Consider the following 25,092-nt stretch of genomic DNA (forward strand, 5'->3'; position numbering starts at 1 on the left):
GTTTTATTAAAATTATTTTTTGTAGTAGTAGTAGTATATTATTATTATATTACGTTTATTTTATTATTATGTTTAATAAACAGTTTTATTTTAAAATATTGATTTATCTTTTTTTGTATTTTATAATTATTCCAGATTAAATGTCTGTGGGGGGAAAAAATGATGTACTAAATAGAGTAGATCTGAAAAGCTGCAAGACACGCTCCAGAAAATGACGCCACTTCCTGATGTCGGTATTTCCGGTTGGCTCCCACTGACAGTAGTGAGATGGTAAACCGGTAAAAGGACCTAAAGTGACTCGGAGTCAGAAACCGGTCGGTAAAAAAAAATGTCCTTTTTCTCCAGGAACATGCCGTTTTTATACCTAGACGCATATTTATTATTTTAGTTTGAAGTAAAGTCTGTGCATTTCGACCGCAATGGTAGTGTTAGCAATTAGCTGTTAGCTAAAAAGAGATAATAATAATAATAACCGACTCTTAGGAATCGACTCACTTGTCATCTGGGAGTAATTAGTGAAAGGTTAGTGTGTATTTACTGGCAGGAGGACACGGTGTTGAACCGAATGAACCCGAGGCCAAAGGCTTTATCAGAGACCTTAAATCAGTAAAAAAAAAAAAAAAAAATCAACTGATCCTATAAACAGCTGTCCTCTAAACCAGGAGATAAACATCCAGAAACAGGCAGGAATCCGGGCAGAGACCCTCATGAATGGAAATCAGCACTACAGGTACTACTTCTACTTCACTAATTCCTTTGTTTGTGTTTTACTTGTACAGATAAAACCAGGAAAGTGTGCAGTATGTTGATCTGGTCCACTTCTTGTAGAATACTTTGCTTCATGTCGTGATAGTCCATGACGTCACGACTGCCGGTGTTGTTGCGCGCGCAGGTGGCCAGGTGCGGCCACTTCAAAAGCGAGTAGGCCTGGTTGCTATGCGACCGTTGCCACGGAGATATTGCACTATATATTATATAGTGTGTAGTAGCCTAGTGGTTAAGGTGTTGGGCTACTGATCAGAAGGTTGTGAGTTCAAATCCCAGGTTCACCCACCAAGCTGACACTATTGGGCCCCTGAGAAAGGCCCTTAACTCTCAAAGGGCCCTTAACCCTCAGTCGCCTTTACCCTCAGTCGCTAAATTTAAATATAAACTAAATATAAATGTAATAAAAGTTTAATATATATGTATATATATATATATATATATATATATATATATATATATATATATATATATATATATATATATATATATTCTAGGTTTTCTGCACTTGGAGAAAACACTTTTGTATCTTTTGGTATCTGCATCTATGTATTTATGTGAATGAGCTGTTACTCTAGAAATTATATTTTCGGCTCTAATTTAAACACAGTAAATTATATTTTATAATATAGAATCCAAACACAGCCTATTTTACATATTGTTAATGCAATCGTTTACTTCTCTTCTTTTTTTTTATTCGTTTGATTTATGGCCACAAACATGAATAGTTGTATAGTATATACAGTAAATAGTAAACTATAGTAAATAGTAGTTTATATAAATCTTTCAGTGAGGTCTTGATTTAAGCCAAACCAAACTTATATTTTACATCATTTTTTTCATTTGCATTTAGCCACGCCTACAAATCTCCATAAAAGGTCAAGTGCACAGACAGCTGGGAGCACGAAAAGAACGATCAGTGTTAAGCTTTACATTTTCTGTTAGCTGAGGCACAAAATCTTGAGATTTGGAGAGAGAAAAATCAATGAACACGATACAACACCATGAAACTTAGAAAATCTGAAACTGTTGTAAATTTAGAATGTTGCACAAACCTTAGAATCTTGCTCATTATTCATGGTGGGTGCCAATAATTGTGGATTTTGGCATGTGGCGTACATGTAGGCAAACGAGTGAACGCTGGGCTCAGCTGTGTTCTGATGGTATTTAATGACATGGTGTCTCGTTCATGCAGGTGTTCTCGTTACTATATATGGAAGCACCTGTTTTGCTCTTATGGCTTGTTGGTATAGACTCCGTTGCAATGGGAAGGCAGTGGTGGTGTGTGGGCGGGGGGTTATGCGATAGGATGATCCACATGGGTTCAGTTGGTATGGCAACATCTCTCTGGGAACTGGAGATCCTTTCAATTGCCTTCCACCATCAACACATTGTTTTCTGCATTTCTATCATACAGCACTTTCACTCCCAGTATGTGCTGAAATGATTATCATCCACTGTTTCTCATTTCAGAGGTTTCTCCTCTCAAAAACACATCAGTTCTGAACTACGAACTCATTATTTATAATCATAAATTCATTCATTCATTTATTAACATAAAATGAGGGATCAGTGTAAAGTCTAAAAGACTATGCCAATAAAAATCTATAATATTTAACATTTAATAATAATAAGAAGCCTGTTCTCCATTTACATGTTGTTTACTAGCTATTTACAAACTTATTAAAATAAAGTTTAATAAAATACACTTCTCGCTCCTCCACATGACCCCATGTTGCCTCCACTCCTGTTCTTTGTTATAACTGTAATAACTCCCATTTCTAACAGGAACAATGTGCTCTCTATATTAAACCTAGGATAAGTTTGCTATGATGTATTATCCTTAGCATGTATGATCTCCAGGTTTAAACTATAAGGAGTAAGCTCGTATAAGGCTGTGAGAGGTCACATTTATAGATCAGATCAAATCTCAACATTACAACCAGGAGTTTCTGTCTGTGGACATGACTTTATTTACCGTCTCTGATCTCGTCTCGGCTTAAACATGACTAAAACTCTGCTAGCTACACATCTTTTTCTGATTTGTGGTTGGATCGCTACACGCCTTCATGACATGGACATAATGGGCTACATGATTTATTTACCTCATAAAATGTTAATTAACAAAAACTTCAACAGAACTGACTGAAATCCCCATTCGTGTAACCCCTGCGCGAGTAACTCTTACCCTGAGGAACGTTTGTGAACCTTCAGTTCTTTACGATTTGGCTAGAGTAGACGGATTTAAATAGACTATAGAAGCAGGCAGGGTGTCTTTCAGTAATATTTGAATAGGGCCTGGACGTGCCATTGTGTTTTTTTTTTTTATTTGTTTGTTTGTTTGTTTTCATAAACTCTTTAGCTTTATGTAATTTAGATATGTGGAACTACTTCTGTATGTTTCACACTTTCTAGAGTATATATAGTGGCCCTCAAAAGTATTTGGACCCTTAACAAGTGTGACACTGCTGCAAATGTACGAATTTCACTTCACTTTCCTTTCAGTTTTAAAGGCAATATTCCTTCTGTCTGACAGTTTCTTCTCCACCACGTCCCACAGATCCGCTTCTATTGCTTTAATAACATCATGAACACAAGCTCACCAGCTCTTCTGTAGGAGAAACAGCCCTAGTCTCTCATTTTATTTTGTCATTATTAAGTTTGTTACCAGGATTTGTCGATATCGGATTTCTGGAAGTTCAGTGTTTTGCATGACGACGCTTCTGAATCGTTTTGTTTGACACGCTGATTGGGTGTAAAAAAAGTTTGCTAAACCAGCTTCAAAATGACAAGTATGCAACCTTCCTCTACCTGGGATTTAAAAAAAGATGATAGTTTAGTTGGAATCCTCCAAAATTGTTCTTTCTTTCTCTGTGCATTTGTTCTCAAATTTCACTTTCGGTTTCTTATTCTTCAGGCAAATCAATGTTTTGTGCCACATTTTACATCTACATTTTGGCAGATGCCTTTATCCAGAGCAACTAACATTCTATCTCATTTTATACAACTGAGCAATCGAGAATTAAGGGCCTTGCTTAGGGGCCCAGCAGTGGCAGCTTGGTGGACCTGTGATTAGAACCCACAACCTTCTGATCGATAGTCCAACACCTTAACCACTACACTACTACATCCCCACTATTTTGCCACGTCACTCAGTTACACCTGTACTTCATCTCTTTTCATTTACAAGCCATTGGATTTCTCTTACCGTGGTGCCACAAACCTCCAGACAAATTGTCTTTGTCGGATTTAAATTTTTTGTCTGTGGGACTTAATGTCCTTACTCTCAAAGTTCATCAGCAGTTCACTTGCACGGTCATGTGAAATGCAAATGCCGGTGCTTGAAGAGTTTAAAGAGCCAGTTTTGTCAGCTTTTTTCTTTCCGTGGAGAAAACGAAATTGTTTCACACGTTTGCTTCTGAAATAATGACATCACATCATCTAACGCTGGAAAAGTTCAAGCAGATTAATTAGCGTAAATGATTTTCAGGAACAATCAGGTATGTGGAAACCCTGGCAAGAAAGAAGAAAAATAACATGAGATCTTTACAGAGCGGTCAGGTACCTCACCTGTCTACTACGTCAGGTCTCACTTATCCATGTATGTAAATGTTTGAGCACAAGACGAGTTCCCAACGCAGCTCATTAGCATGTAGTGAGCCCATATAACTCCATAAAAGGTCACATGAGAAGGAGCATGAAATGAACAGTGAGTTCACAAACATGATTTGTTCACAAACATGATTTGATGGAGGATAATAATCCTAAAAGTGTTTGTTTTCACACCTCCAAAGCTGTTTATAGTAATGGACTTTTACCTCAGGTTAGGTTTTCACCCGATAGCAAGGGAAGTAAAGCCCTTGGTGCTCTGAACTTTATATTGGTCTCATCTGGGGATGTGGTGGCCTAATGGTTAAAGTGCTGGACTACCAATCGGAAGGTTGTGAGTTCGATTACCATGTCTACCAGGCTGTCACTGCTGGGCCCCTGAGCAAGGCCCTTAACCCTCAATTGTTTCATAAAATGCGATAAAAAATGTAAGTCTCTCTGGATAAGGGCGTCTGCTAAATGCTGTAAATGTAAATATAAATCTGACCACAAAGCCTTTTCCCACAATGCACTTGGTTTACTCTCATGCTTTCTGCCAAACTCCAGATTTGCTTTCTATTTGAATAGTTACTGAAATTTTGAGGTTGCTTCAAATGACATGACACTCGACATTATGAAGACTGAAGTACACAGAGTTATGTGTCTGTTTGTAGCTACCAGAAAACAGGAAGACATCTCGTGACTTTTTAATCCAATATGCTCTGTAAGTGTTTGGGGAGGCTTCTATAAGGCTTGTCATAGTTTAAGGAAACAAACACTTCGGGATTGATTAGTTCCAAACTGAAAGATGTAATTGTATGTAGGTGTGCTCGTGTATTAAATTTGCTTATGATAAATGGCAACCTGTGTCTGTGTGTGTGTGTGCGCCTGTGTCTGTCTGTGTGTGTGTGCGCCTGTGTCTGTCTGTGTGTGTGTGCGCCTGTGTCTGTCTGTGTGTGTGTGCGCCTGTGTCTGTCTGTGTGTGTGTGCGCCTGTGTCTGTCTGTGTGTGTGTGCGCCTGTGTCTGTCTGTGTGTGTGTGCGCCTGTGTCTGTCTGTGTGTGTGTGCGCCTGTGTCTGTCTGTGTGTGTGTGCGCCTGTGTCTGTCTGTGTGTGTGTGCGCCTGTGTCTGTCTGTGTGTGTGTGCGCCTGTGTCTGTCTGTGTGTGTGTGCGCCTGTGTCTGTCTGTGTGTGTGTGCGCCTGTGTCTGTCTGTGTGTGTGTGCGCCTGTGTCTGTCTGTGTGTGTGTGCGCCTGTGTCTGTCTGTGTGTGTGCGCCTGTGTCTGTCTGTGTGCCTGTGTGTGTGTGCCTGTGTGCAGAAGCGGTTGGGGATACGCCCCTGTTCTCCTCGCCACGCAGGCCTGGCTATGGCACCATGGGCAAGCCCATCAAGCTGCTGGCCAACTGCTTTCAGGTGGACATCCCAAAGATGGACGTCTACCTGTATGAGGTGGGCATCAAGCCAGAAAGATGTCCACGCCGTGTCAACAGGTCTGTCTTTATCAAGAGATGATTATATTGTAAAGCAGTGCTTTAAATGTGTTCCAGAACAAACCACTTAAGTATTTCTAGCTCTAATGCCTAAAGTGTTAATGTGGTAATAATAACATGTTTATTTTGTCTCTTAATTACCTAGGGAGGTTGTGGACTCCATGGTGCAGCATTTTAAAGTCACCATCTTTGGAGACAGAAGACCGGTGTATGATGGCAAAAGGAGCCTGTACACAGCACAACCACTACCAGTTGCTACAGGAGGAGTGAGACATATACACACACACACACACACACACACACACACACACACACACACACACACACACACAAAACATATTAATGCATTGGGTTCCATATTTCTGGGAAACGTTTTAAATGTAATACATTTATGCATCTTGAGTTTCAGGATTATTATTTGATCACATAACCCACATGTATAAAGTGTAAATCCTCAGAAGACACATTTGAAACCGATTTAAATCTGATTTAAATCTATGAAGTGTAAATGCATCTGTCTCGCCGAGCCAAATTTGACAACCAAAATAAATGCTAATGAGAAATTACATGGACCATAAAACTCAATATTTTGATGCTAATTATACAACAATTAAAAACACAGAGCAACAGCAGAAACTGGTGTTTGATAACAACTGAAGATACATTTGACTACTATGGAAATGCCTGTGGTTAAAATCTTCTCAAGATCCAAACCAGATACAAGACAGTTAAAACCAACAGGGTTCATTTTAATTACAGTTAATTTAATTAAAGTATATAATGAGAAGAAAATCTCAGAAGCAGTCAACTGGCCAAACTTTTTCCCCTCCTAATAGCACACTCGCATTGCCACAACCTTTATACCTGAGAAATAAGAAGATAAGATAAGAAGCTTTTGTATCCTCTGTGTCCTGTACTACACTATATGACCAAAAGTTTGTGCACCCTTGTCCATCACAGCTATATGTGCTTGTTGAACATTTTCTAAATTGCTTCTCTCTTCTGGGAAGGGGATTTGTGTTCATTCAGCTACAAGAGCATCAGTGAGAACAGACAGTGAGGAGGTCTGGGGTTCAGTCGGTGTTCCAGTTCATCACAAAGGTGTTCAGTGGTGTTGAGTCAGAGTCAGGGCTCAGTGCAGGACACTCAAGTTCTTCACTCCAACCTTCACACATCATGTCTTCATGGAGCTCTGTGCTTTGTGTACAGGGACGTTGTCATAATGGAACAGGGTTCGAGTCTCTTAGCTTGTGGTAACAGTCTGTGGAAGTATCTCAAACTATTGTTAAGAACCGTTTCATTTTAGTTGACTTAAACTGCTGTAGTTTTTTTCCATGAAAGATTTTTATTAATACAAATTAGCTCTCAGAACTAGCAGGGACACACATGTTATGCATATAGGTAATTATTTCATGTCTAAAATAAACCAATTTTGAATTTAATTGAAAAAGAACATTTTCCATTAGTATTTTTCTAAATGATGAAGTCAAGATGATTTGTATTATTGCACAGATTTGGAGCCAGCTGTGTAAATTAATTTCGTTCCTTATCGGAATTCAAAATCTATTCTAATCAGCGCTTTCATGATTCTGCTTTGTGCAGGTGGACCTAGATGTGACTTTACCTGGAGAAGGAGGCAAGGATCGGCCCTTTAAAGTGTCTATCAAGTTTGTGTCGCTGGTTAGCTGGCACATGCTGCACGAGGTGCTGACAGGGCGGAGTATGGTTGAGCCTCTGGATCTGGACAAGCCAATCAGCACCAACCCTGTGCATGCCGTAGACGTGGTGCTGCGCCACCTGCCCTCAATGAGGTAAACCCCATGTTTTAGGCTGCTCAAAACTATGAAAGATTAACTTTGATTAATAATTAAAAACAAATTCGAAATACCTATTGCTTCTTGTTATAATGAATAGTCCATTTGGGAGAATTTGTATTTGTATACATGTCACCAGCACATGTAAATGTGTGTGTGTGTGTTGTGTGTGGCTTTTTTTTTTTTATTTAGATACACACCAGTCGGCCGGTCTTTCTTCTCCTCTCCTGAAGGCTATGATCATCCTCTGGGTGGAGGCAGGGAAGTGTGGTTTGGGTTCCACCAATCAGTGAGACCAGCTATGTGGAAGATGATGCTGAACATAGATGGTTGGTGCAGCATTCCTTAGAAATTCGGATTAATGTATATGCACATGCATGTCTCAAATCCAGTCTTAATGCACTCCATAAGCACACAGTGTGAAATGTTTACAGTATGAGAGCATGTGCTATGTTGAACTCATGTATTTGTTTATCCTTTCTGTAGTGTCTGCTACCGCGTTCTACAAAGCCCAGCCGGTGATCCAGTTTATGTGCGAGGTTCTGGACATCCATAACATTGACGAGCAGCCGCGCCCTCTGACAGACTCCCACCGAGTCAAATTCACCAAAGAAATCAAAGGTGTGTGTGTGTGTGTTGGGTTCTACTGCTGAACCTCTTGTTCAGACGCTTCAGATTTCACACACTGTTCTGAGCACACTGAGTTTTTAAATATTTCTAGCATTCAAATTCAAATTTTCATAAAGAGAAGAACGTGCCATCAGCTACAAGGGTTAGATCTCTCTTTCCATATGAAGCTCTTCAGGTTCATTCTCCTGCTTGTTTTTCTTATTTTGCTCCTGTGCGGTAAGCTCTCAGTTGCTTAGTTAGATTTTACCACAGATTTAAATAAATTAAAGCAAATGTTCCCGAAACCGAATCGAAATTGTTCGATTCCCGCCTCCACCTTGTGTGTGTGGAGTTTGCATGTTCTCCCCGTTCCTCTGGGGTTTCCGCCAGGTACTCCAGTTTCCTCCCCCGGTCCAAAGACATGCATGGTAGGTTGATTGGCATCTCTGGAAAATTGTGTGTGAGGGAATGAGAGAGTGTGTGTGCCCTGCGATGGGTTGGCAATCCGTCCAGGGTGTATCTTGCCTTGATGCCCGATGATGCCTGAGATAGGCACAGGCTCCCCATGACCCGAGAATAGTTCGGATAAGCGGTAGAAAATGAATGAATGAATGAATGTTCCCAAAACCTATACCACCACACCATATAGACTCTGAAATGAAGATACTGATATTAGAAAGCTAACCTTAGAAGCCTCACCAAATACTTCTTTTTCAGTTTGTGCATCCTTGTATAAAAAACAAACAAAACACCCCAATCTGAAAAAAGATATTAAATCTTAATTTGAGACTCTGATCCTTTTGTTCAGGTCTGAAGGTCGAGGTGACTCACTGTGGCACCATGAGGAGGAAGTACAGGGTGTGTAACGTCACCCGCCGTCCTGCAAGCCACCAAACGTGAGTTAATGGAGCCCTCGAGTGGCAGCGTATAATGCGCTCAACTACAATTAGGCATTTTACAGCATTTTTTGTTTGTCTAAATGTAATGTTACTCCAAATTAAACACCAAATATCTTAAAGGTAACAACTTCTATTTCTTTACTAGCTTATAACGTCTAAGGTATTTTTTTCTCTCTCAGGTTTCCGCTGCAACTGGAGAATGGGCAGACTGTGGAGAGAACAGTGGCACAGTACTTCCGTGAGAAATACAACCTGCAGCTCAAATATCCCCACTTGCCCTGCCTGCAGGTGGGCCAGGAGCAGAAACACACATATCTGCCCCTGGAGGTGAGCAGCGCTCTCCTTTCACTGATTAATAGTTTAATAGTTCAGGTGGATCACTCTGCATTGTAGGTGGAGATGGAAGTGGATGTGAAAGCTTCTTTTGAGCCTTCATGTCCTAATCACTGTGTTGAAGGGAAAAGTGGTACAAATCAGCCCTGAACTCTTTAGAGACCAGCATTAAAATCCTAAAATAGATGCTGTACCTGCATGATAGCAACACCATAGCAACCAACTAGGATAGCACAGCAACACCATAGCAACCAACTAGGATAGCATAGCAACACCATAGCAACCAACTACAGGTAGGATAGCACAGCAACACCATAGCAACCAACTAGGATAGCATAGCAACACAATAGCTATCAACTAGGATAGCATAGCAACACCATAGCAGCCACTAGGATGGCATAGCAACACAATAGCAACCAACTAGGACAGAATAGCAACACCGTAGCACCCAACTAAGATAGCACAGCAACACCTTAGCGACCACCTAGGATACCATAGCAACACCATAGCTGTAGATATGTTAGTTAGGAGACAATATTTTAGGTCTAATCTGTACATTTGGAGAGACTTATATAATATATCTTTTGTCATTAATGCCCAAATAGCACCATGATATTATTCAGCTCATTAGATGTCCTTTCATCTTGCATATGTTTAACATCCTTCTTTTTCATTCACCTAATGCCACTTTTGTTTTCCATCATATCAGAGTGCAGATAAAGTTTTAACTAAATATTTTTATCCAGGTGTGTAATATTGTAGCTGGGCAGCGGTGCATTAAGAAACTGACCGATAACCAAACTTCCACCATGATTAAAGCCACGGCTCGATCAGCACCAGACAGGCAGGAGGAGATCAGCCGACTGGTGAGTGTCACATCACAGCACTTCCTCTTTTTTTTTTTTTTTTTTTTTTTTTTTTTTTACTCGCATGAAAAAAACATTAACTTGAAACTGAACTAGGTCTCCTTGAATACAAATACTTGTTGATTATCTTTCTCTCTTTTTTTCCCCCTCTCGCTCGGTCTCTCTTCTTCTCAGGTTCGCAGTGCAAACTATGAGGCTGACCCATTCGTACAGGAGTTCCAGTTCCGTGTGAGGGATGAGATGGCCGAGGTGACTGGCCGCGTATTGCCTGCCCCCATGCTGCAGTACGGCGGCAGGGTGAGCTCTGAACACTTCCTGGTATCTTCTCTCCTTTCAATCATGCAGCTTATGTGTGTGTGTGTGTGTGTGTGTGTGTGTGTGTGTGTATATGTATGTATATATATATATATATATATATATATATATATATAATATGTATTGTCGCTGTCGGGCGGAAACCTTGTATGTCCAAATTTTGTCAATTTCATATTTTTTCATATATCGATGCTATTGGTCAGTCCCCACGTAGCTTGAGCGCAAATCTCATAACTCCATTGGACACTTCAACTGTCCACCTCTTCCTCACTCTGCGGGAGAGCTTCGCGGCATATTTCTCCTTAATAAGAGTCGCAACGAATCAACACGTCTTCTGAGGTAAATGTCTTCAAAACACTGGGCTCAAAGAAAAAAAAAATCTTGACCCCCGCCAGTTCTGGTGCTCGTCTGAGGACAGGAATTTAGCGCAAGACAATCCACTGCAACGCGGACTAAACCCTGTGCACTCAGATAAGGTACAGTGTATTTCCTGAAAAATAACGGTTTTGGAGATATGAGGATTCCGCCTGACAGCGACGATATGTGTGTGTATATACATGTGTGTGCATGCATGTGTGTGTCTGTGTGTATATATATTTATGTATATATATGCGAGTGTGTGTGTTTGTTTTTAAGTGTGTTGCTTGTTTTGCTGGATTTAGTCACAGTTTGTCCAGCTTTGTGTAGAATAGTTGTAGCACGATAAAACAAACTGTAAAGTGTCTACTTTATCACCGCCTTAATTAATTAACGTCTTTTTTTTTTTCTGCAAATGCATCGTCATGATTTTGGTTTGCTGAACACACTCAACAATAATTTATCGAATGTTTTTAACCACGAACAATGAACAGCTTTTTCCCCAGATCATGATCGTGTCTATAGCTGACAGGACTGTGCAACAATCCCAGTCATAAAACTTGCATCATGAGATCATGTTAATTATGTTAATATGTCAATAATTCTGGTGTCTTACCTCTTATTTTCTCATTGTGTGTCTGTCAGTATATTTGCCAGCTTGAAGCTTTTTCAGTGAATGCGAATGAAACTTTAGGCAGTTAATCCGTAATGAGACTCTAGAGCATCTGTTGTGATCGTGAGTGAGTGTGCAGGAGGTAATGTGTGTGATTGTGTGTGTTTGTGTGTTTGTTTAGAATCGCACAGTGGCCACTCCAAGCCATGGTGTATGGGACATGAGAGGGAAGCAGTTTCACACTGGGGTAGAAATTAAAATCTGGGCCATTGCTTGCTTTGCCACTCAGAGACAATGCCGAGAGGAAATCCTCAAGTACGGCTTCTCTCCTCCATCTCTTCTTTTCTCTTAGTTTCTTCTTATCTTTCACATTCCTAAAGAGACTGTGCTTTATTTATATATCAGTGATACGTTAACACCGAAGTAAGTTTCTGAGTCACTGTGTCAGTCACATGACATTTTTTTTCAAACCTGAATTCCTGTTTTTATCAGCTGATGGGTTTTTTTTTTGGTCTCCCTGTTTCTGGTGCAGAAGCTTTACTGATCAGCTGCGTAAGATTTCAAAAGACGCTGGGATGCCTATCCAAGGCCAGCCTTGCTTCTGCAAGTACGCTCAGGGAGCAGACAGTGTAGAGCCCATGTTCAGACACCTGAAGAACACTTATGCTGGTCTACAGCTCATCATCGTCATCCTGCCTGGGAAAACGCCCGTCTATGGTAAAGACGTCCTAGAAACACATGCTCTTACTCGACTGTCTTATTATAGAGGTCAAGGTGTTAAGCTACTGCTCAGAAGGTTGTGAGTTCAAATCCCAGGACCACCCGGCTGCAGCTCAGAAAAATCTCTCGTTTCCCCCCTTTCTCTTCTGTAGATTCACACTTCAGGTTTGTAAATAAAGTCATGTGATCCAGTTAGTTAGTGTAGCTCTAAAATATCTGCATTTTTAAATAATTTTTTTTCTTACATGACAATAAGGCTGGTTGCTCAGATAAATCTTTTAGCATCCTGTAGTTTGATCTGTGAAAAATACATTTAAATTTGAGCTTGAACGGTCAGAGTGCGTTCTGAAAAACACCACACGACTGCCAGCATGTTTATATCAGTGTGGTGTTTTTGTGCAGCGGAGGTGAAGCGTGTTGGAGACACACTCCTGGGAATGGCCACTCAGTGTGTGCAGGTGAAGAACGTGGTGAAGACCTCACCACAGACACTCTCCAACCTCTGCCTGAAGATCAACGTCAAACTAGGTGGCATCAATAACATCCTGGTTCCTCATCAACGGTCTGTAACACTGTTTCTACTGGAACTGGAACATGTACTTTAGCGCACAGTTAGACGTTCAGAAATCAACTCATTTGTCTTCATTTCTTCTTTTTCAGTCCGTCCATCTTTCAGCAGCCAGTCATTTTCCTAGGTGCTGATGTCACTCATCCACCTGCAGGAGACGGCAAGAAGCCCTCCATCGCTGCGGTGAGGAAAAAATCTCCCAGCTCATCCCTCTCTCTCTCTCTCTCTCTATCTCACACACGCTCAGTCTCACACACACGCTCACTCAGTCTCACACACTCACTCGCTCAGTCTCACACACTCGCTCACTCACACTCGCACGCATTCACACACACATGATTTGCAGTATGTGTCTTTGGATGTAGCCATGGAAACAGTGGATGTTTTCTCCTTAGTTGAAAGCATTCTGTTTTAATTAGACATTTTATATTTCCCTTTTTGCTGCTTCCTTTCCTGCTTCTTATATGGACATTCCAGTTAAAAAAAACATGAAGATGCAAATCTGTACACAAACCAAGCACACTATTTGTGCTCCGTGTGTGTGTAGGTGGTAGGCAGCATGGACGCCCACCCGAGCCGCTATTGTGCCACAGTGCGTGTTCAGAGACCCAGGCAGGAGGTCATCCAGGACCTGGCTTCCATGGTCCGGGAGCTACTCATCCAGTTCTACAAATCCACACGTTACAAACCCACACGCCTCATCTTTTACAGAGACGGAGTGTCCGAGGGGCAGTTCCGACAGGTCTGGCTTCCGATTTTGAGCCCATTTTTCAGTCAGAAACGTAAATATCTTCAAAAGGTGTCACTTTGTGAAATGACTAAGCAGTGCAGCACAATGCTAACATGGCTCCCATTGATGATAATGCATGATGCTAAACAGGCTCTGTTATTCAGGTGCTGTATTATGAGCTGCTGGCCATTCGGGAGGCCTGTATAAGTCTGGAGAAAGAGTATCAACCAGGCATCACTTTTATTGTCGTGCAAAAACGCCACCACACACGCCTTTTCTGCGCTGACCGTAACGAGAGGGTGAGATAAAAGCTCGGTCCTTTCTAAAGAATATTGTCGGGCTTTTTATTGTCCATTTATTGTGTCATATTCCAATATTTGTATATAACTGTCAATTTTGTTATTTTTTTTCTTCTCTTTATTTGTTTTACTCATCCCGCACGCTGCTCTCTCAGGTTGGACGGAGTGGAAACATTCCCGCTGGCACTACAGTTGACACAGACATCACCCATCCCTATGAGTTTGACTTTTACCTCTGCAGTCATGCTGGAATTCAGGTAAACCCACAAAAGTGTTGGGAGATCAGCCGTCACCAGCTTTAATGCAACCTGCAATTCTAGAATGTATGAAACCGTATTAGACAAATGGATGGCATCCATTCGAAAGATAGCTGCTGATTTGGTGTTAGGATGATGGTTGGTGGTGGTGGTGGTGATGCTGGGGGTGATGCTGGGGATGTGGGAGGTGATGGTGTGATTATGATGATGATGATGATAGTGATTGTGTTATGATGTCAGTGGCGCTAATGATAGCGATGGTGTGATGCTGGTGGCGGTGATGTGATGATAATGATGCTGATGATGGTGATGGTATTATGATGATGGTGATGTGATGGTGGTCACTTGGTGATCGTGATGGTGGTGGTGATGATGACACTGGTGCTGATGATAGTAATGGTTTTATGAACCATATCATACCACAAATCAGAAACAAGAACTCTCACACACACACACACATGCACACACACACACACACGCACACACACACACACAGATGCCAACACTATCACAAGAAACCTATTATATTTGTGGTACTTAGTAGCAAGCAGTCTTTCAGCTCACATCTTTAAATCCAAGCTGCTGTTTTGTTCTCTGTGTCTCAAGGGCACGAGCCGGCCCTCACACTACCACGTGCTGTGGGACGACAACTGTTTCACAGCTGACGAGTTCCAGCTGCTCACCTACCAGCTGTGCCACACGTACGTACGCTGCACCCGCTCCGTCTCCATCCCAGCGCCTGCCTACTATGCCCACCTAGTGGCCTTCCGTGCTCGCTACCACCTGGTCGACAAGGAGCATGACAGGTAAGTGGAGTTTAAAATGTAGGATGTAAACTTTTATTCACTGAATCACTGAATGTAAGGATGCAGATAAGAATGTTTCTGTTCAGTTCCTTTCCTTTTTGCAAACTTAAAGTTAGAGGTGTTCCTAATAAAGTGGCCAGTGAGTGAAGATGTTGGAGAAACCTTTTACTGGGAGCACGTGTGTCTTTTTGATGTGAGATCCAATCCTGACAGCCAGTCAACTTAAATGCCGGTTTAAATGACATTTCAAACAGCTTCCATCTGTTCATTCAGAGCACAGATATTCTCTGGCGAGATGAATCAAGCTTCTCCATCACACTTGTTTAGCACAAATCTGGCTTGTTTTGATTTGAGCGTGTGTGAGGAGACACGACTGGGTCTAATGTGTATCCAGCTTATATACAGAGAAGTCCTTCATTCATTTATCTTCACTATCCACCCAAATCTACTCTCCATGAAACTGAGAGTATTGAAATGATAATAAAATGTGCACTATGTTCATGTCAAGACACTCAATTTTTAGGGCCTGAGCACCGAATGTTGCGAAGCCCTATTGTTTTTCCTCGGGAGTATTATTTTTAGGGCCTGAGCACCGAATGGTGCGAAGCCCTATTGTTTTTCCTCGGGAGTATTATTTTTTTTTAATTTTTTTTATTTTTTCCCACACATTGGCCAATTGGGGTCCCTTAACATGCTCGAAAACTCTTGAAATTTGGCACACACGTCAGAGTCGCGCGACACTAGGATTGGACAAAGGTTGGAATACGGGCGTGGCAGGGGGGCTCTGTAGCGCCCCCTGTAATGCAAAAACAAACATTGGTGCACAGATCGGGCAATTATGTACGCACATGTACGAGAGTTGGTACGCATATAGATCTCATCGACCCGAACAACTTTCGCGCTCTAAACTATGAGCTCCGCCCAACAGGAAGTCGGCCATTTTGGATTGTTTTATAAGTGCATGCGGTGAACTTTTAAATACTCCTCCTAGGGAATTCATGCGATTGACATCAAACGTTGTGAACATGATGCCAAGACATTGCACTTGCTAAATTGCGAAGGGATTTTTGATATCTCGAACGGTGCTGCCATGGCGAGGCGACAAAATTATGGCGAATTCAGAGAAACAGGAAGTGTCTAATATCTAAAGCAAAAAATGTCTTATTGGGATGACACGCGGTGTGTATGTTCGGCCAAGGATTCCGATCGCATCGATGTGCTTATTGTGAGTCCCGGGTATAGCGCCACCAACAGGCCCCAGGAAGTGTGTCAGTCACAAAGGTGGATTTTTTCACAGTTGCATGCAATGAACTTTTAAATACTCCTCCTAGAGGATTCATGCGATTGACACCAAAAGTGGTGAACATGATGCCGAGACATTGCACTTGCTAAATTGCGAAGTGAGTTTCGATATCTCGAACGGTGCTGCCATGGCGAGGCGACAAAATTATGGCGAATTCAGAGAAACAGAAAGTGTCTAATATCTAAAGCAAAAAATGTCTTATTGTGATGACACGCGGTGTGTATGTTCGGCCAAGGATTCCGATCGCATCTATGTGCTTATTGTGAGTCCCAGGTATAGCGCCACCAACAGGCCCCAGGAAGTGTGTCAGTCACAAAGGTGGATTTTTTGTCAGCTTCATGCAGTAAACTTTTAAATACTCCTCCTAGGGGATTCATGCAATTGAGACCAGACTTGGCCAACATGGTGCAGAGATATTGCAGATGCGAAATTGCGAACGGATTTTTGATATCTCAAACACTGTTCTCATGGTAACGTGTCAAACTTTACTTTCTTTTTCAGGCATATTTAAGTCTTTTGGCGTGCTTAGATTAACTTGAAATTTGACACATACATCACATTTGTCGGCTGTTAAGTGTGGACAAAAAGGTCAGACAAAGGTGTGTCTCTTAAGTGGCTCACTAGCGCCCCCGTTTGTCTAAAATGTGGGGTTTCATTTACCTACAGTCCCCAAATGGGTCAGTAACAACATAAAATAGTCCACTGATATTTACCCACTTGATGCACTTGCCCACCGTGCAGTGTTTTCTGGAAGGCACCGTATAGCGATGAACAAACGTGCGAAGGCCCGTCATCGCTGCTTGCAGCTATATTTTTTTTTTTTATTTTTTTTTTTTTTTTTCCCACACATTGGCCAATTGGGGTCCCTTAACATGCTCGAAAACTCTTGAAATTTGGCACACACGTCAGAGTCGCGCGACACTAGGATTGGACAAAGGTTGGAATACGGGCGTGGCAGGGGGGCTCTGTAGCGCCCCCTGTAATGCAAAAACAAACATTGGTGCACAGATCGGGCAATTATGTACGCACATGTACGAGAGTTGGTACGCATATAGATCTCATCGACCCGAACAACTTTCGCGCTCTAAACTATGAGCTCCGCCCAACAGGAAGTCGGCCATTTTGGATTGTTTTATAAGTGCATGCGGTGAACTTTTAAATACTCCTCCTAGGGAATTCATGCGATTGACATCAAACGTTGTGAACATGATGCCGAGACATTGCACTTGCTAAATTGCGAAGGGATTTTTGATATCTCGAACGGTGCTGCCATGGCGAGGCGACAAAGTTATGGCGAATTCAGAGAAACAGGAAGTGTCTAATATCTAAAGCAAAAAATGTCTTATTGTGATGACACGCGGTGTGTATGTTCGGCCAAGGATTCCGATCGCATCGATGTGCTTATTGTGAGTCCCGGGTATAGCGCCACCAACAGGCCCCAGGAAGTGTGTCAGTCACAAAGGTGGATTTTTTCACAGTTGCATGCAATGAACTTTTAAATACTCCTCCTAGAGGATTCATGCGATTGACACCAAAAGTGGTGAACATGATGCCGAGACATTGCACTTGCTAAATTGCGAAGTGAGTTTCGATATCTCGAACGGTGCTGCCATGGCGAGGCGACAAAATTATGGCGAATTCAGAGAAACAGAAAGTGTCTAATATCTAAAGCAAAAAATGTCTTATTGTGATGACACGCGGTGTGTATGTTCGGCCAAGGATTCCGATCGCATCTATGTGCTTATTGTGAGTCCCAGGTATAGCGCCACCAACAGGCCCCAGGAAGTGTGTCAGTCACAAAGGTGGATTTTTTGTCAGCTTCATGCAGTAAACTTTTAAATACTCCTCCTAGGGGATTCATGCAATTGAGACCAGACTTGGCCACCATGACGGAGAGATATTGCAGATGCGAAATTGCGAACGGATTTTTGATATCTCAAACACTGTTCTCATGGTAACGTGTCAAACTTTACTTTCTTTTTCAGGCATATTTAAGTCTTTTGGCGTGCTTAGATTAACTTGAAATTTGACACATACATCACATTTGTCGGCTGTTAAGTGTGGACAAAAAGGTCAGACAAAGGTGTGTCTCTTAAGTGGCTCACTAGCGCCCCCGTTTGTCTAAAATGTGGGGTTTCATTTACCTACAGTCCCCAAATGGGTCAGTAACAACATAAAATAGTCCACTGATATTTACCCACTTGATGCACTTGCCCACCGTGCATTGTTTTCTGGAAGGCACCGTATAGCGATGAACAAACGTGCGAAGGCCCGTCATCGCTGCTTGCAGCTATATTTATTTTTTTTTTCCCCACACATTGGCCAATTGGGGTCCCTTAACATGCTCGAAAACTCTTGAAATTTGGCACACACGTCAGAGTCGCGCAACACTAGGATTGGACAAAGGTTGGAATACGGGCGTGGCAGGGGGGCTCTGTAGCGCCCCCTGTAATGCAAAAACAAACATTGGTGCACAGATCGGGCAATTATGTACGCACATGTACGAGAGTTGGTACGCATATAGATCTCATCGACCCGAACAACTTTCGCGCTCTAAACTATGAGCTCTGCCCAACAGGACATCGGCCATTTTAGATTGTTTTATAAGTGCATGCGGTGAACTTTTATATACTCCTCCTAGGGAATTCATGCGATTGACACCAAAAGTGGTGAACATGATGCCGAGACATTGCACTTGCTAAATTGCGAAGGGATTTTTGATATCTCGAACGGTGCTGCCATGGCGAGGCGACTAAGTTATGGCGAATTCAGAGAAACAGGAAATGTCTAATATCTAAAGCAAAAAATGTCTTATTGGGATGACACGCGGTGTGTATGTTCAGCCAAGGATTCCGATCGCATCGATGTGCCTATTGTGAATCTCGGACATAGCGCCACCAACAGGCACCAGGAAGTGTGTCAGTCACAAAGGTGGATTTTTTCACAGTTGCATGCAATGGACTTTTAAATACTCCTCCTAGAGGATTCATGCAATTGAGACCAGACTTGGCCACCATGACGCAGAGATATTGCAGATGCGAAATTGGGAACGGATTTTTGATATCTCAAACACTGTTGCCATGGCATTGTGTCAAAGTTTACTTTTATATCAGGCATATTTAAGGCTTTTGGCGTGCTTAGATTAACTTGAAATTTGACACATACATCACATTTGTCGGCTGTTAAGTGTGGACAAAAAGGTCAGACAAAGGTGTGTCTCAAGTGACTCACTAGCGCCCCATTTGTCTAAAATGTGGGGTTTCATTTACCTACAGTCCCCAAATGGGTCAGTAACAACATAAAATAGTCCACTGATATTTACCCACTTGAGGCACTTGCCCACCATGCATTGTTTTCTGGAAGGCACCGTATAGCGATGAACAAACGTGCGAAGGCCCGTCATCGCTGCTTGCAGCTATATTTATTGTTTGAATCCGTTTTATTATTGAAATGTAGAAACAAAACCCAAAAAATAATAATAAATATTAGATATAGAATATTAGCTATATTAAAGCGAGTTACAGTAGATTTTTAATTATGATTTTCTCTGTCTCTCTCCCTCTCTCTCTCTCTCTCTCTCAGTGCGGAGGGCAGTCATGTATCAGGACAGAGTAATGGTCGTGACCCCCAAGCCCTGGCCAAAGCTGTGCAGATTCACCACGACACTCTGAGGACCATGTACTTTGCCTAGGCCTTCCTCCTCCTCCACCTCCTCGTCACTCACATGACACGCTGCACTGAAGCCTACTCCCACCATGTCCTGGGCCACTCTGCTGCTAAACCGAACCAAACACAACTACAGCAAAGGGGAGGGATGGGAATTAACTCTGTTATGCAATAGAATAGTTTTTAAAAAAAAATTCATGCTTTTCTAATAGCCTACATCTTTCCGTTTCTTGTGTAGATCTGTGAGCACTAAGAAAGGTATGGCATTTGTACACTTATTTATTAGCAACAAGTTTCTCTCTGTCTGTCTGTCTCTCTTTTAAACTGCGTGCAGATATTTTAACCTTTCGATTCAATGTTATTTAGTTGCAAATTCAGAATCGATATCAAATATGAAGGTCAAACTATTTCACTGTCAGAGAACAGAAGAGAGGAAGACCACCAGATGCCTCTGTGGTGTTATACGACCGATTAATCCCAGCAGTCGATTGTGCTGTAATAAGGCAATATCACGCTGAATATCAGCAAAGCTACACGATATGTGCCACAGGACAACAGGACTGCTGTTGTACCAAACTGTCAGAACGCTGCTCGTCCAGTCCGATTAGTGGACTGGAACTGATGATGTAAGAGTGAACTGGAACTGTCCTTGGTGTAAATTTGGGGGAAAGTGATAGGTCATTGCCAAAGGACGCTGTGTTTTATTCTAAATAAAGAAACCGGTAGGGATATTTTGGTTTGGCCCACAGCCATGAAATATGTTCATTTGGGTACAGTTTAATTAATGAACTCTAGACAGATCATTGCTTAATTATACTCTTATTTTAAAATACTCGATAGGGGACAATTTTGTCTAGGTTTCCATTTCTGCCATTTTGTACGGTAGCATATTTGTCGTATGTGTCTTAAACAAGGTAAAGTAGTAACTACAGTAAGTTACCCTACATCAGTACTAAGACTCGGACATGTGTGTCTGTGCGCTGCCTGAAAAAACACTACTATTCTATTCTTCGATTTGTTCTTTATTTTCTCTCTTCCTCTCCTGTGAGCTGAGTGATACATTGGATAAGAACTGCACTTTTGCCTAAAGTACAACCGCTGAACATCCTTTAAAACCCGACCCAAGATAGATAGAAAATTTCTACTCAGAGTGTCGTGTGTGTGTGTGTTGTAGTTGATGTCGTTGTTGTTGCTGCCTTTACTAGGTACTGAATGCATATGTTGACACACCTTTGCGTATACAGCATTTTCTCAATGAAGTGGTGGTTTGATTTGCACGGTTGCGAATATCTGTGAAGCGTCTAGTGTTGTTACTTTATTACACAAAAACCCAACACATTTAACCCCTCAGTAAAGAGTCCCTTGTGTACTCACTGGGATTTGAGACAAAGTGCCTGGAAACACCTTCTTAACGACCGTCAGCCCATCCTTAGGTTTTCACGCCTTTAAAACTCATGCTGCAGTTGTTGAAATGCAGTGTTTCAGATGTGACTAGAGCAAAAGAACTAAGGTAGTGACGAGTAAGTTGATAAGACTTCCCGTCACTTGAAACAAAGAGCATTTATTTCTTGCTTTCTCACTTCCCCAGTGGACAGATGCACACACTGCCATGCTGATACGTGCACCGACTGTCTTAAAGCGTTTCAGCTCCAGGCCCTTCCCATCTTTTTTTTTTTTTACAAGCTGGGCCAAAATTGTGACAGTGCAAATCAAAGCTGGAAGACACCAGATAGCATCATGCAGCTTGTTTCATGCTACAATATATGGCCACATGTATGTAAGTAGGCACCTGACCAGCACACCCATATGAGTCTCTTATTCAAACTGGTACAACAAAGCTGGAATCACACAATTGATTTTTTTACACACATCTTTATTTGCTGTAGGATTACAGTTTTAATTCACTGGAACTCAGAGACTCAAACCCTGTTTCATCATGTCAATTTCCCTGTACACAAAGCACAGAGCTCCATGAAGACATGGTGTGTGAAGGTTGGAGTGAAGAACTCGAGTGTCCTGCACTGAGCCCTGACTCTGACTCAACACCACTGAACACCTTTGTGATGAACTGGAACACAGACTGAACCCCAGACCTCCTCACTCTTACATCATCAGTGTCTGATCTCACTGATGCTCTTGTAGCTGAATGAACACAAATCCATACAGCAACATCTAGTGGAAAGACTTCATAGGAGAGAAAAGTTGAGAGCTTTCTAACAGGAAAGAGGAATAAATATTTAATGGGATGTTCAGCAATCACATATGGGTCTGATGGTCTGGTGTCCACAAACTGTGGCTCTGGTGCCTACCTGATGTCTTACAGTTTTTGTTGCACTCAATGACCGTGTAAATAAGCACTTTGTTTCTGTAGTAAAATACAACCAAATATTTGATCTTGGCAGTTTTTATTTATTTGATCGTATCTTTAATTTTTTGAGCTTTGGAAAATGGTCAGCTTTTTCCTGTCCTCTAGCATTAGCCACTTTTCCACCAGATTGTAATGAATCTGCAGTCAGAGCCATGATGCCTCATGATGTCGCAATTGCCTGCATGATATTATAATTTTTTTCTTTTCTAGACCCATTAAAGATTGAGGGCTTTTTACTACTTGGCCTCGTTTGGCTTTGTCCACTGCATCTTTATCCTCAAAGCCACATACAGATGCAAACCAGTGTAGCTGCTAATCTCGTTATACTACAAACAGGTGTTTGTTGGTACAAAGAGCGCTCGAGGAACGACAACAATATTACTGCACTTAATTGTTTGATATGACTCTATATTCTCAGTTGGGGCTCTTTGCCCAGGTGCTAAGATGTGCGGTGCTGTCATTCGGGGAACTGGAAAGCCTTGTTCACCATGTTTTTGTTCTATTACTTTTCACTTTAAGCATATATACTGTATATATAAATAATTTTTTTTGAACGTCGCGCGCTCTGTCTCGGATGCAGATGTGTAGCTTGTGGAAGCTGTGTGGAGGTCAGGATTGTGCATGTAGATCAGTTCTGTTGCTTCGCAAATGTTTGCTAAATGGTCAAAGAAACAAATGACCTCCGTGAGTCAGATGTTCAAAACCCTTTAGTTTGTATCCGAGCAGATTGGATGAGTCCACAGTCAACATGCGATCTTACCACCTACAGACTGGGGTACAAACCTAAAGCTCTTTGATTGTCAGATGCATCCAGGTACACGTATTGTTTATTGTCGATATAATGATTAAACATGTAAAAACGTATGATCGTCTTCAGAATAAAGAGGAAACAAACACTTTCTCATACCAGATAGTTTAACACGAAGTGGAGAAAAAGAGAACGGATGAGGTGTTGGACTGATGACCAGAACGTTGTCGGTTCAAATCCCAGGTCCACCAAGCTGCCACAGCTGGGCCCTTGAGCAAGGCCCTTAACCCTGAATTGCTCAGTTGTATAAAAAATGAGATAAATGTAAGTCGCCCTGGATAAATAAGTCTGCCAAATGGCGTAAATGTAGGACGTTAATCTTCTATTGTTTTTATCGTTTAAGGACTGAAATCAATTCCCTTTGGCCTTTGAACAGCTGGTTCCTTAAACACAGTTGAATTTTAGGATCAGTGAGACTTGTCACGTCACGCATGATGAAAACCCTGCACTCTTTACTCTGTTGGTCCATAAAGTAATAGTGACAAGATCGTAACATTGTTTAGAGCTTATTCAGCCAATCCTGCCTTAATGGGGAAGCACACGTTATTTGGCTGATTCTGTTGACTTGGGTGCATGTGGCACTGTGAAACTTCCCATCCATTCGAGCAGACCCGCTACTTCTCTGGCACTACCAGCATTTGACCTTTTAGTTTTTTTTTACTTGGAAAAACAAGCTCACGTAAAATGGCGCGTAATCCTGTGCATGCAGAGGTACAGCACTCTGTAGTACATATGTTTTTATCTTCTCAAGTTGCCACGGATACAGTTGCTAGGGCCCTGTAAATGAGGCATAGTATGTGAGGGTGAAGAGGTTGGGCACAAACTGTGATGTAATAAAACCCACCCCTTCCTCTCCGTGCTGGACTACGGATGCCTTGGCTCAAAAGCATTTTTAATTCAGAGCAGAGGTATATTTGTATATTTAAAGAATGGATCTGTGTTATACACACCACTTATTTTTGCTAACAAAAGTCTGAGAGATACAAGAATATAAAATAACTAATATTATACGACGGGTGTCTAAAAATAATCAAATTAAAATGCAATAGACTGTTGACCTCCAGGTTTTATTTGTTTTTTTTTTTTATTTATTTTAAATGTATTTTATTTCCCCGTTCCAAATCATGTCGTCATGTCATCCAGCGGAATTGGTGTAGTCTTGAGCGGCTAATCTTAAGACGTTCTCTATTTTATATCAATTTGTTTTCTGATTTAAATAAATGAGCAGATTTACAAACCTGCCCTTTAAAGGTCCATCCTGAAATGGAGATTCAAGTGATTTTGTGGAATTTGTCTAACGTTGAATCCAATATGATGAGTGTTTTTGAACTAAAGCCTTTTTTTGGAGTCTAACATTATTATTATTATTATTATTATTATTATTATTATTATTTTCCACATAGAGGTGAAGATTGTCTGTGGAATGTGCCTTTTTTGATGGTGCTGATCTTAAACTAGTAAATAAAGGGCAAAAAAGTACTTTTGAATTGTTCAAAGGGCACGAGTCTTTGTCGACATTGAAGCTGAGTATATACTGATACGTGATATATGTGATATACTGTATAATGTATGTATTTGTTTTAAAAAGAAAAGTGTGTAACTGTCATTTTGTTTGCCAAAAACATGCCCATATCCGAGACTTGCGAGATCATGTCAGGACCAAACTTTTTCACAATTGGGATTTAGGTGGTGATTGGGGCACTTGGCATGGCAGAACCAACTGCTTGCACTAGCCAGGCTGCGACAGGAGACCTCACAGATCTAACCTTTAAAAAGAGAAATTCAAACGTTATAAACCGGGGTTTTTTTTTGGCAAGATATTTTGATGCAGGATTTAAAGCTTTTGTGTAATGCACACAATTTAGCTAACGTTCTTCAAAGCATTACATGGGAGTCTAGAAAAAATGATAATTTCACT

At 41.4% G+C, this 25,092-nt stretch overlaps 1 protein-coding gene across 4 annotated transcripts; it reads left to right on the top strand.

The window, feature by feature from the left end:
* The first annotated feature begins 243 nt into the window (after positions 1–243).
* Positions 244–22,344, top strand: ago3b (argonaute RISC catalytic component 3b). 4 transcript variants are annotated; one of them, XM_060865862.1, is made up of 19 exons: positions 245–730; positions 5,672–5,843; positions 5,989–6,109; positions 7,446–7,654; positions 7,850–7,986; positions 8,144–8,278; positions 9,075–9,162; positions 9,345–9,492; positions 10,245–10,364; positions 10,539–10,682; positions 11,831–11,964; positions 12,182–12,366; positions 12,772–12,931; positions 13,030–13,120; positions 13,485–13,679; positions 13,832–13,966; positions 14,122–14,223; positions 14,830–15,029; positions 19,915–22,344. In XM_060865862.1, the coding sequence occupies exons 1-19, from the start codon at positions 712–714 to the stop codon at positions 20,021–20,023; spliced, it is 2,604 nt and encodes an 867-aa protein (XP_060721845.1). In that variant the 5' UTR covers positions 245–711; the 3' UTR covers positions 20,024–22,344. The 4 variants fall into 4 exon arrangements, with proteins under 4 accessions (XP_060721848.1, XP_060721847.1, XP_060721845.1 ...); XM_060865863.1 differs by having other exon boundaries at positions 10,539–10,661; XM_060865865.1 differs by lacking the exon at positions 13,485–13,679 and having other exon boundaries at positions 244–730.
* Positions 22,345–25,092: the final 2,748 nt, after the last annotated feature.

This window comes from Tachysurus vachellii, chromosome 3 (assembly GCF_030014155.1).
Source record: "Tachysurus vachellii isolate PV-2020 chromosome 3, HZAU_Pvac_v1, whole genome shotgun sequence".
Taxonomy (NCBI): Eukaryota; Metazoa; Chordata; class Actinopteri; order Siluriformes; family Bagridae; genus Tachysurus; species Tachysurus vachellii.